Raw genomic sequence first — 12,629 nt, 5'->3', positions numbered from 1 at the left:
TAATGAAAATGGATGCTTGATGGTCAGCCTGAATCAGTGGGCCGAAGGGCCCGTTCCCATGCTGGGTATCTCTTATGATGTTTTGCTGGATAGTAGTTTAGTTTAGTTTAGAGATACAGGGCAGAAACAGACCCTTCCACCCACCGAGTCTGCACCGACTAGCGATCCCGGCATATTAGAAACTTAGAAACATAGAAAATAGGTGCAGGAGTAGGCCATTCGGCCCTTCGAGCCTGCACCGCCATTCAATATGATCATGGCTGATCATCCAACTCAGTATCCCATCCCTGCCTTCTCTCCATACCCCCTGATCCCTTTAGCCACAAGGGCCACATCTAACACTCTTAAATATAGCCAATGAACTGGCCTCAACTACCTTCCTGTGGCAGAGAATTCCACAGATTCACCACTCTCTGTGTAAAAAATGATTTTCTCATCTCGGTCCTAAAAGACCTCCCTCTTATCCTTAAACTGTGACCCCTTGTTCTGGACTTCCCCAACATCGGGAATCTTCCTGCATCTAGCCTGTCCAACCCCTTAAGAATTTTGTAAGTTTCTATAAGATCCCCCCTCAATCTTTTAAATTCTAGCGTGTACAAGCCGAGTCTATCCAGTACAAGCCGAGTCTATCCAGAACGCTATCCTACACACTGGGGAGAATTTACACTTATACCAAGCCCATTAACCTACAAACCTGTATGTCTTTGGTGTGTGGGAGGAAACCGAAGATCAGAGAGAAAACCCATGTAGTCACGGGAAGAACGTACAAACTCCGTACAGACAGCACCCATAGTTGGGATCAAACTCGGGTCTCCAGCGATGCAATGCTGTAAGGCAGCAACTCCACCGCTGCGCCACCGTGCCCTATAGATGGTTTCCATAAGAGATAACTATCATAAACAAAGGCGCTGGGAATTAATTGCTGTGAATTTCAGAGTAGAGCCAGAAACCATTTCACAGACATGACGTTTATAAAAGGACTGGACAAGCTAGATGCAGGAAAAATTTTCCCAATGTTTGGGGAGTCCAGAACCAGGGGCCCCAGTCTAAGAATAAAAGGGAGGCCATTTAAAACTGAGATGAGAAAAAGCTTTTTCACCCAGAGAATTGTGAATTTGTGGAATTCTCTGCCACAGAAGGCAGTAGAGGCCTATTCACTGTATGAATTTAAAAGAGAGTTAGATAGAGCTCTATGGGGCTAGCGGAATCAAGGGATATGGGGAGAAGGCAGGCACGGGTTACTGATTGTGGATGAATGGCAGTGTTTCTATGTTTTATTCAACACCTTCCCTGAATAAGACCGATTTCAATTTAATTCCTTCACGGGATCTTGTCCTAATCCCCCACACTCGCAAAATAGTTCATAGAATAGTTCAGATTAGTTCAAGTTCTACAGAGCTCATGGTCCAATTTGTAGTCTATTGTGCCCGGGATACCGCAGCTGGGACACAAACTGAAAACAAACTACTGCTAACATCCAAAGAGAACAACACTGAGTAATTGTTGGCAACACATGGTGTCTGCTCCTCTTGCTCGTGTGCCTGATGAAATTCTGGCAATAACACTCAGGCAGAACACGGGTGATGGCCAGGAGTCTGCTTCCCAAAGTCCTGTCCCCTGTCACCTACATAATAAGGGCAGCGTGGAGGCGCTGGCACCAGCAACATCAGCATGAGTCACGGAGATTCATTACTTAAAAATGTGTCATTATTTTCATCATTGTTGCTTAATAGCACCGTGGGAGAAAATGCAAGATGATTGTGGTGGTTCAGGAAAGTAGCTCAACACCAGCCTCTCAAAGGTAATTCCAGGTAGATGTTCAACATTGGCCAGAGGAGAGATGGCCACAGCTTATGAATGTTTTTTTTTGTTTTTGGCACATTCTAACAGTTTTAGCAATTGTTCCTCATTTAAAAACAAATGGAAACCTACAGACTACAAAGTCCCCTGTTTCGACCTACAGGAAATCACTGATCTCAGGTAAGTTAGAGCCTACCAGGTTAAGTGATACAATGTCCTAATAGCTGGTGCTCTACTTCAAAGGACCTAGAGTCAATTTTGACCTTGGTTGCTGTTTATGCAGTGTTTGCATGTTTTCAGTGTCTATGTAGGTTCCCCCCCCCCCCGTATAATAAATGTCACCGTCTTCCAAAGGGAGAGAAAGAGCAACTATAAATGAGTAGGAACTGCAGACAGACACACTTGTGAAGTCGCTGTGAACAAAATCCCAAAAGATAGAGGAGTCAGATTCCACATAAAGAGGGCAACATCCAGTCTGCTCAACACCCGACCACTGCACACAAGAGTGCAGGAGGAAGAGGTGCGGTCATCACCAAAGGAGATTGTAACCTGCTGTAAGGTGGACAGTGAAGCTGTTATCAGTCGGGAGAGGCTGGGTGCACCGCTTTGGCGCACCTCATCCATGCTCACCATGATTGTGAGGAACTTCAGTCCTGTTTGCCCTTATTTAACGCAGATCCCTCTAAAACTTTCCTCTCCATGTACCTGTCCAAATGTCCCTTAAGTGTTATTGCGCCTGCTCAACCACTTTCTCTGGCAACAATTGTATCATCCTTGGCACCACAATGAAGTGCATGTCCATCAGATCTACAATGATTCAACAGAACAATCTTCTCCACTTGTTCAATTCTCCTGACACTTGTCAAAAGTTGACAGAGATTGCGTTGGCTAACTTGGGGAAACACAGAGAGGATCAGAGCCAATGAGCTTACATGTGTCTATACACAAATTCCAAGGTGCCTGACATTTCCGATGTGGTTTCAGATCACGCGCCCTCAGAACAAGGAGAGTCTCAGTGAATTGTGAATGACTCAATGGCCTTCTTTAGAAGCTATGTGAGAAACAGTTCAGTTCCACATAATAGAGCCTGGTGTGATCTAGGGTCGGGCTTGCTCTTGGACATGAAGGGAATTGGTTCAGGAATTTGTGGAGAATCATGGAAAGGATTTTGAAGCAAAGATATGGCCCAGAATGTCCTCGAAAGTTCTTTTCTCTCTGCAGTCTGGACGACACCAGAAACCTGTGATGATATTTTATTCGGGCAGAGTTACACAATGTTACACAAAGAGAACATTCAGAGCCTCAATGCTCCTCTGGATGGGATGCAGCCGGGACACTAGATGGGATGCAGCCAGGGCACTGAATCAGGTGTATCAGAGCTGGGGGTGGGGTGCAGCCATTTCTCTGTATGGATCCTGGTCAAAGCTCTGGATGGATTGTAGTCAAAGCTTTACATAGGGTGCAGCCAATCTCTGGATGGGAGTATATGGGAGTTTCGATGGGTTGTAGCTGGTGCTCTGGGTGGAGTTTGTCCAGTGCTCTGGATGAGGAGTGACCAATGTCTGGACGGGTACCTAGCAATTTTGATGGCTATAGCCAGCTGTCTGATTCGCTGTAGCCCGCATTCTATTCAAGTTGTTATGGAGAATAGGTGATGGAAAGAGGTTATCCAAAGCTTGTTGTGCATTGAGTGGATTCAGATGTGATTCTAGATATCTTTGAAACCTCTTCTAGGTTTCCTGTTCTCCCGGTAGACCCTTGAAATCCATCCATGAATATTAAGAGCACTTTACACCAGTCAAGGACTTTGAATGTTTCTGTTTGTTCCATACTGCACGTGACATTTCAGTCATTAGTTTAAGTCTGCAATTATAACGTATCCTTAAGTGTATGAATAGAAGACCATTCTTAATGCCATGACCAGAGGATAAATGAATGTAATTAAAATCATAGAATTGTTACAGCACAGAAGGCACGCATTTGGCCCGCCGTGTCCTTGAGGAGTGATCTCATCATAGCCATTTCCTGACCTTACCCTGCAGTTGCCCAAATTATTCTCTCTCAAATGTCTATCTAATACCCTTTTGAAAGTACTCACTGTTCCTGTTTGCTCCAAACTTTACAGCAAACAGGACCAATGAGTGCCTGTAAAAGACTAGGACAGTTCTTGGTGGAGGGGACCCTCAACAAAAGTTTAGCTCCTTCAAAATAAATGTTAAGAGTTGTGGATGAAGAGCAGAGGAGTGGTGTAAATTGCAGAGTAGTACTGGCTGATTGGCCTTCTGCGCACATCATTCCAGGAAAACATGGACGTAACACAACATTGAAAGAAGGAAATCCCTGACAGGAAACACGATCAAAGCTTGTGAAAAGATAATCATGCAGCTAAGCAACAGGACTTCATTGGGATGAGAGAACTAACTGTCCCTAAGATTAAGCCTATCCACTTTACATTAGGATTTGTTATTGGAATAAAGACAGTAAAAACTGGAAACATTCGGAAGTGCATCAGACAGTATTGGTGGAGAGAGAAAAACAGAGGATAAGGCAGGAAAGATTAACCTTTCCTCAGGCTCCCCGCAGATGTTGCCTGCCTCTTATTCCAGACTTCCAGCATCTGAACATGTTGCTGAGCCCACGGAGTCATCTGCCCCCTAGTGCACCGAATCATTAAACCAGCTGAAAAATGACTAAGGCACAAGTTATGTCGATGCTAATAATCCACAGCAAAACCCAAAGGTGCTCAGCAGTTTGAGCAGCATTTATGGACAGATAGGCAGGTTCTGCAGAAAATGTTTATGACTGAAACATTAGCTCTGAATCTCCAGCTGGTGATGACAAGTGGTCTTCTAAGCAAGTTGACCGTTTTTTGCTCTCATTCCAATAAATACTTCAATTCATAAGCCCATGGAAATACTGAACTCCTCGCCATTTGTCAGACACAGACAAAATAAATCTGGGTTGGATGCAGCTCTGTGCGAGCTGAGTGAATCAAATGCCAATTTATCTCTTATCTTCCCCCCTAGGAATAATCATCCTGCCATACTTGACTTCAAATATTTTCCAAATGGATTCATTGTCTGGCCATGGTGCCCATGGAAATTGTTTCTGAAGTTGTACGGCAGTTGTAACAGCTGCAGTTCTCCACAACATATGCATTATATTTTGCTGACAGCTACTGCTCTTTAGACTGCCCTAATATTATGACGTACCTTTCACAACTTCTGATATAAATGGCAACCATATTTTATAACAATCAGCATGTTTTATTTTTGAAGCAACCAGCCCATGACAGGTCTCTTAAACGCAAGTCTTTTGCATTAAGGTAACAACTCTGAAATCAATCAATCAATTTCCTCTTACAATTGGGCTCTCTTTTCAAGTAACTTAATCCTGTCAATGGCATCCATCCTTCCCAACTTTAACACTGCAGTTTCCCTTCCTTTGGTCTCGCAATGCTTTGTAAAATAACCCACAACAAAAGTATTCTCCAAATCCCCTTCTTTGTGAATTAGGAAAAAATCTTTGCATTTAAGTAACATAATTCATAATGCCTTAATGCTCTTTACAAGAAATGAAGTACTTGTTTAAGTATTTCTGCATCAAAGAACAGTAGCAGCTAGTACATGCAGTGAGTACCAGCATACAGCAATGTGATAATGACCAAGCAAGCCACTCTTTTTAAATGGTGTTGGCGCTAACAGATTGATATTGGCAAGGACTCCGGGAGAACTCCCCTGCACTTTTCACAACAATTTCTTGGGATCACATGAGAGCAGACAGGGGAGGGGGTTCATAACATCTCATCCAAGCCTCCACACCAGAGCTTCAGCACAGACTTTAATACTCAAGTGCCCATTATAGGATGTTGACCCACAACATTCTGCTTCAAGTCACAAGAGTGCAACTTGTTGAGCCACGACTGAGACTTAATATTGTTGTTACATGATATGAGTGCTTAACTCTGTGGGTGTGATCAAGCCAGGAAGCTCCACTCAACATGACAACAGTCTATGCAGCCTTTAACACATAGAGAAAACCTCATTAAGGACACCAAAGATAAATACGTGACGTCATTCTGTGATTATCTGTTCTTTCTGGTGTTATTTAATAACAGAACAAAACGGAACCACAAATCAACTAAAAGCATCTTCACCAAACACAGCCGGTCTGAGAATTAAACCTTACCTGGCTGGAGGCAGCCTTTACTCTGGAGAATATCCACCATGGGACTGCCAAAAATAAACTGGACGTTCTGCAGGAAACCCTATGGGCAAGACAGCAACACCATTAATTCCTCACAGTCAGCACTGGGCAAACACTCACAAAATCAGCATGTCATTTTAACAGAGTCAGGTTTATGGGATTATTGAAGAATAGAGGCATTTAGTCTGGAAGGCAATTAGTATTTCAGGATGGTTGTGAATTCCAAGAGTCTGATTGCTGGATGCAACAGATCCCAATACATACCTTGAAGTTCTTGCCTGGTGTGAGTCCTTTGGCCACGTACAGCTTGCTGTTGGTTGAGGTCAGCTGTTCATAAAAAGGGTCATCGAGGATGAAGCTATCAGCAAGCTCACAGCCCACATACAGGTATGCATTCTCTCCATTCACGTGGATGGTGATATTCTTCCACTGGGAATCAGCGATGTCCACATCCTGGAATGAGACCAGGTTCTGGGACCTCTCCGCGGAGTACTGGAAATCCAGGGTGTTTGCCAGTCCATTGGAGATGATCTCCAGCTGGCGTTTGTAACCTGGGCCCTCGATAGCCAGCAGCGTCCCTTGGCTCTTCCTGTCCTGCCTCAGACTGGCCACCAAGATGAAGCCCTCCTGATACTGCATCAGCCTCACGATCTCCTGGAGCTTCTCGCTGGAAGCTGCTGGGATCTGGTCGAATCTGCTGAACCTGAAGGCAGGAGTGTTGCGGTCCGGTCCTCGAAACAACTTCACTCCAGCAGTTTGCCGATTAACATTGCTGATCGCAAACAGATCGAAGGTGACCTCCTCTTCGGGAGGAACATCTGAGGAGCAAGTTAAAAAAGAAATAGAGTGACCCAACAGCGGCCATTTCAAACCCAATCCAAACGCTTGAGATGGATTGTGTTTAAAAATGCAAAGACTGGAACTTGTTAACTTACCGACAGACTGACTCCTGGTCCCTAACACCAGCATCAGAGGCAGGAGCCATCGTAGATCTTCGTTCCGCACCATCAGCCCTACAACAGAGGACAGCAGATTTTGAAAGAGCGTCCCAAACTCGACACCCAAACCCTGTCCACCCACTTTCCCATCCCACACTCCAGCTCTTTGCAATGAAGTGAGGCGAAACCCCGACAAACACGGGGACTTACAAAGACTGTGAACAATTTACCCAAAGAGTCCCAACAAAGGAAACTCGTTTTTTTAAACTTAGCAATGATAAATGGGAATGTTCAAGTCATATCAACAGGCTTTGCAAATACTGCATGTTATTTTTTTATGCATTAAAATTATAAGGATTTTGTTTTTTAAAAAAAGGTCTCACCCGGTGTTTGGTGTCTGTACTCGATGTGGCAAAGTGATCTTGTAAGTCTGTAGCCGGGGAGTGTGTGTGCGTGTGTGTGTGTTTGGTAGGGGCTCGCCGGCTTGTCTGACACACTGGGTCTGTGCCCAGCAGCTGAAAGTAGCCGGGATTCACTCTGCTCCGCTCTTTATATACCCTCCCGTCAGCGCCGTCAATCAGCCGAGGGGAAGTGGTGTACATTCATGCCTCCAGAGAAGTTAGATCATTCTCCGACCCGCCTCGTCCCGCAAACTGCTTTCGCTTGCAAGTCCGGTGGTGGGACCTGACCCTCTCTCGCGTCGCCCCGGGACAGGAGGAGCCCGTCTCCGGCCCCCGCGGGTGAAGGGGTCGGGCAGCAAACTGACCATTGCAAATTAATAACTAAACGCAACGGCTTGCGCGGAATTCATAGACTCTCACCACGTGGAGAAAGTACAGAGGATCAAAGGGTGAAGGGAAAACCCGCCCATTCACCCAGCTAATGTCAACATTTCATGGACATATTACATTAGAACGAAGGTAGACATAAAATGCGGGAGTGACTCAGCGGGACAAGCAGCATCTCTGGAGAGAAGGAACGGGTGACGTTTCGGGTCGAGACCCTTCGCCCTCCGACTCTACGACCACGTCTTAACCCCTTTATATTAGAACGAGCTGCATTTGTAGGGATTCGTGGCAGTTTTCATGCAGAAATCACCCCCAACTAGAAGGATTTCCAAGTTTACTTTTGTGCAAGGTTACAGTTGTTGCGAGTTTAAAGCGCACCCGTGGCTTATCAAAAAATATTAAATCAAAATATTAAATCAGCCGCCCGCCACTCTACAGGCTTTAGATGTGAGGAGGAGTACAGGGGAAAGTTTTTCCCGAGTGCGTCCTGGAGAGGGTACGCGACGGAAGGCGCCGTGTAACCTTGCACGGGATCTCCAATCTCTGCAGTATTTTAACCTATCTTTTCAAACCCTGCCATTAGCAACGTGTCCGGTGTGCAGTTCAAGTGCAGCGAGTGTTAAAATGGGAGGTAGCTGGTAGAGGTGATAAATAGTTCATCCTTCATCAGTGTCCCTCCTCCGTCCCGACTACCGTGCGCTCCCCTCTGATGCTGGTGAGTCTAACATCGCTGCCCAATGAACTCCTGCCCTGGACCGGATTAATATACACTGGTGTAGGAAGGAACTGCAGATGCTGGTTTAAACCGAACCCCGTTACTGGAATAATACGTGTGGAGTTAGCCATTGAATTAACAGAATGGATTAAAATCTCTGCAGGGTATTTAAAACTATTTTTAGACTAAAACCTACTGTGTTAACATCCACCAGATTAACACATATCGGTTAATTTTGCTGCTGAATTAATTTCCACTGGATTATCATAAGTGATAGGGGTAGAATTAGGCCATTCGGCCCATCAAGCACACCCAGCCATTCAATCATGGGTTGATTCATCCACTGGATTAATAACTCCACTGGACCAACAGTACAACTGGATCCCCATCACTGAATTAATCCACCAGATGAACCACTACTCTAGATGAACATCACAATTGTTCACCGTCAGCACTAGACTAGCATCCACTGATTTAGTATCTCCATCACATTGATGTCTCCACTGAATTAACCATCACTGAATTCACACATACCTGTATATTGGAATAATGTCCACTGGAGTAATTAATACACTAGTTTTATGCATTAACTGGATTAACATCTCTAATGTGTAAACATCTTTACTGGGAGGGATAACACTATATTGTTACCTCCAGTAGATTGATTCATGTGTTGGATCAGCATCTCCACTGGGTTCACACCTTCAGTGGATTAACACCTACTGGACTGGCATCTCCATGGACACACAAAGAACCGTTACACTTTTCCACATCCTTTTCTCATTGTCTCACTCTCCGCCCTGGAGTAACCCAGTGGGCCAGGCAGCATCTCTGGAGAAAAGGAATAGGTGACGCTTTGGGTCAAAACCCTTCATCAGATTCTCACAATCAAGCTCCCTGTCGCACTCCACCTGCCATCTTTCAGGTAACTTTAATCATTTGGCTTCATAAACAAACTATGAGGAATAATTTTAATTGGAACATCCCGATGATACTTGCTGTGCAATGAGCAATCTATAAAATAGGAAAATGGAAGCAATTCCATTTGCAGATCCCATTCTTGCCTTAGTTCTCTGTTTTCCGATCAACTCAAAGATGATTTATTCTGGGTTGTCTGAAATATGTTGCAACAAAATAACTTATCTGTTCCAGTCAATTGTGGCTGCTTTTAAGAACATTCTTCAGGAAACCTCATGAGTCACACTATCTGAGATGTATTCATAATTCTTAAAGCCTCTGGTTCAGTTTCTCAATCACTAACATCTACGTGTGTGTGCCGTAAAGCTGTCTGTGTAGCTATTTGGCTGTGAAGACCAGGACCATTAATCTTTCTTGCAATATCGATAAATTAAGAATACTGTGTGCAAATATTTGTAGCAAAAAAAACTTCAAAAACCAGCGTAGAAATTAATCTGCACATAAGGTTTGGAACTGACAGCCGTCTAGTCCCCTATTTCCTTGAAAAACAGGAGACCAATTCTGTCCAGCAAGTCAATGCCGGCTCACAGAGAAATACCGATTCTCAAAAGCATTTTACTGAGGCCAATTAACCTACCAACCCCAGATGTTTGGGATGCCAAAGGGAAACCCATATGGTCACAGGGAGAACCGGAGATCAGGTTTGAACCTAGGTCCCTAGAGCTGTCAAGCTACCACCTGTGCCACTGTGCCGCCCTGGATGGGAGGAGTTAGGCTTCAGTGAAGGTCATTGTTACACTGGAGGCTCTACAATCACATGGAATGGTTGAGGGGAATGTAACATATGGGGAGATTGAATAAATAGAAGCCGGGGTTATTATTTGGATGGGGTTGGAGTGATTTGAACCTGAAGCCCATTTTTAGTTGGCATGGACAGAATGTGCTGAGTAAACTCCTCTATGCCATAAATTTCAACAACATGCGAGCTGCCAGAGCAAGTGGCAGAAGCAGGAATAATGACATAATTTAAAAGGCACTTGGACACATAAATGGAAGGGAAAAGTTTGGGGGGATATGGGCCAGGCATAGGCAATTTCATCAGCAGGACGAGTTAGGCTGAAGGGCCTGTTTCTGTGCTGTATAGCTCTATGACACTATGACAATAATTTCATACTTCTATGAGAAATAGAGTGGGAGGAAACTCATGGAACACATTCACTGGCATAGACTGACAAATGGCCTATCATGAAATGCTCTGTAATTCCAAGTGTTATAGGTGAAATTAACTGCAGCCTGAACAGCTTCTCTAAGGCATCTGTACAGTTTCAGGACTTCCCAGCATGGCCTGTACATTTCTTCCCTCTAAACATGAACACTTTAACGCTTCCTCACTTCAAATTATCCTCAGGATCCATTTTCCAGATTGGTTGCAGCTGCTGCATAGGTGTACCCTGTTACTCAATGAGTATTCACGGGCCTGGATCAGTTCTAGAGTTCAAGCCTTTTACAACGGCTAAGAATTCTAGTAACTGTGAAAGTTTTAAATTAAATGCTACTATCAATAAATATGAGCACGCAACAATTGGAACAAAGCCCAGCTACTTCAGTATAGTTCACTGTAAGAAATATCTCTTGCCTTTAGACAATCCATCCCATATGTGACTCAAACACTATTTCTGAAACTACCACCTTATTTACAAAGATATAAAGGACATTTATTATCACATGCACCAATTGGTGTAGTGAAATTTGACTTGCCATTGCAGCACACAAATAACCATAAGACACAACCTTAAAGAATTTAACAATAAACATAAAAACATCCCCCCACAATGGTTCCCACTGTGGGGGAAGGCATCAAAAGTCCAGTCCCGTCCCCTGATCACCCATAGTCGGGCCTATTGACGCCTCCGCAGTCGCCGCTACAGCAGCCTGATGCTTCAGGCCCTCTCGCCGGATGATGAAGCTCTGGCATCAGGTGAACACTCTCAGAGGCTCGGAGTGTCTGGAGCGGCCAGTTCCTCCCCGGAAACCGCGGCTCCCGAAGTCCACGGGCCGCGCTGGTCGGAACTCCGACACTGGCGACCTCGGCGTGAGATCCCAGGCTCCGCGGTGTTTAAAGCTCAGCGCCGCCCTGCGGCTGGAAGCTCCACAGACCGCAGCTCCGCGATGTTGGAGTCGGCGGTCACAGCACTGCGGAGCTTACCACACAGCGACCCAGGTAAGGCATCGCCCGCTCCACAATGGTGCCTCAGCGCTGTGCCACCAACGAAGCTGAAGTCCTGGCCAGTCCCGGCAGGAAACGCTGCTCCAGACTGTTGGTAGGCCGCGAGGAAGGGGCGAAAACACGGCTCGGAGAAAAGCCGCATCTCCGACCAGGTAGGGACTGAGAAAAATAGTTTCCCCCTCCCCCCCCCCCACATAAAAAGACTAGAAGACCTCCAAAACAAAAACTTTTAACTCACTAAAAATTTAAAAAAGGGTGAAAGGACTAACAGCTGCTGGCAGGGCAGCGATACTTGACGGCTTTGAGGGGCAATGGAGAATGGTGAATAAATGTGAGCCGTGCCAGTAATGCCCACATGTTATATGCAACACTTTAAAGATAAAGATGCTCCTCCTGTCTCTTCCTCATTGTTGTCTGTCATTCCTTGAGTTCTTGGGTAAGTGCATGATATCCAGTCTACAGTATTGAGATACATATGGAGATGGCGGATTAAATTATTCTGGGACTCGAAGCTTCCTTCCACAGGTGACAGAGGTGTAGAGATGTTTTAGCATCCATGCTTCTTAATTTTTTGAGATTCTCTTTTGCTCTGGCTTCCTCACATAAACAAACAGCACTTTTAATGCCAGATAGGACAATCCAATGCTGTTGTTCCTAGTGGTGTGTGCCATTTCTGAAACTCTAAGAGAGTTTTTGGATTTATTTTCGTGTTTTCGTTTGCCCTCATAATATCAAAGAAGCTCTCCCTAAAGTGGTTGCTTTGATATGTGTAAGAAGGAACTGCAGATGCTGGTTTAGACCGAAGATAGACACAAAATGCTGGAATAACTGAGCGGCATCTCTGGAGAGAAGGAATGGGTGAGGTTTCGGGTTGAGACCTTTCTTCAGACTCTGCTTTCATATTATGTCATGTGCACTGATGTGTCCTGCCTGGAACTGTCTCAACCTAGACTTGCTAAAGTCATTATATCTTCTGAGTCTAATTCTGAGACTCCCTCCACATTATAATAGCTTTCAAAGGAACATGTGCAGTCGTT

The 12,629-nt window shown here is 44.9% G+C and overlaps 1 protein-coding gene across 1 annotated transcript in view; it reads right to left on the bottom strand.

Moving 5' to 3' along the window:
• The window catches only part of thbs2 (thrombospondin 2), a 64,418-nt gene extending 56,841 nt beyond the window's left edge, over nt 1-7,577 (bottom strand). Inside the window, exons 1-4 of the mRNA XM_033025932.1 lie at nt 7,328-7,577; nt 6,942-7,019; nt 6,271-6,824; nt 5,989-6,067 (exon numbers count right to left, since the gene is read on the bottom strand). Of these exons, the coding sequence (XP_032881823.1) occupies nt 5,989-6,067; nt 6,271-6,824; nt 6,942-7,014 (706 nt within the window). The 5' untranslated portion in view covers nt 7,015-7,019; nt 7,328-7,577. The remainder of the gene's footprint in view (nt 1-5,988; nt 6,068-6,270; nt 6,825-6,941; nt 7,020-7,327) is intronic.
• Between the last annotated feature and the right edge of the window lie 5,052 nt (nt 7,578-12,629).

Source organism: Amblyraja radiata, chromosome 8, assembly GCF_010909765.2.
Source record: "Amblyraja radiata isolate CabotCenter1 chromosome 8, sAmbRad1.1.pri, whole genome shotgun sequence".
In the NCBI taxonomy this organism is placed as follows: domain Eukaryota; kingdom Metazoa; phylum Chordata; class Chondrichthyes; order Rajiformes; family Rajidae; genus Amblyraja; species Amblyraja radiata.
The sequence above is the reverse complement of the archived record's forward strand: the minus strand, read 5'-3'. Positions and strand labels throughout refer to the sequence as shown.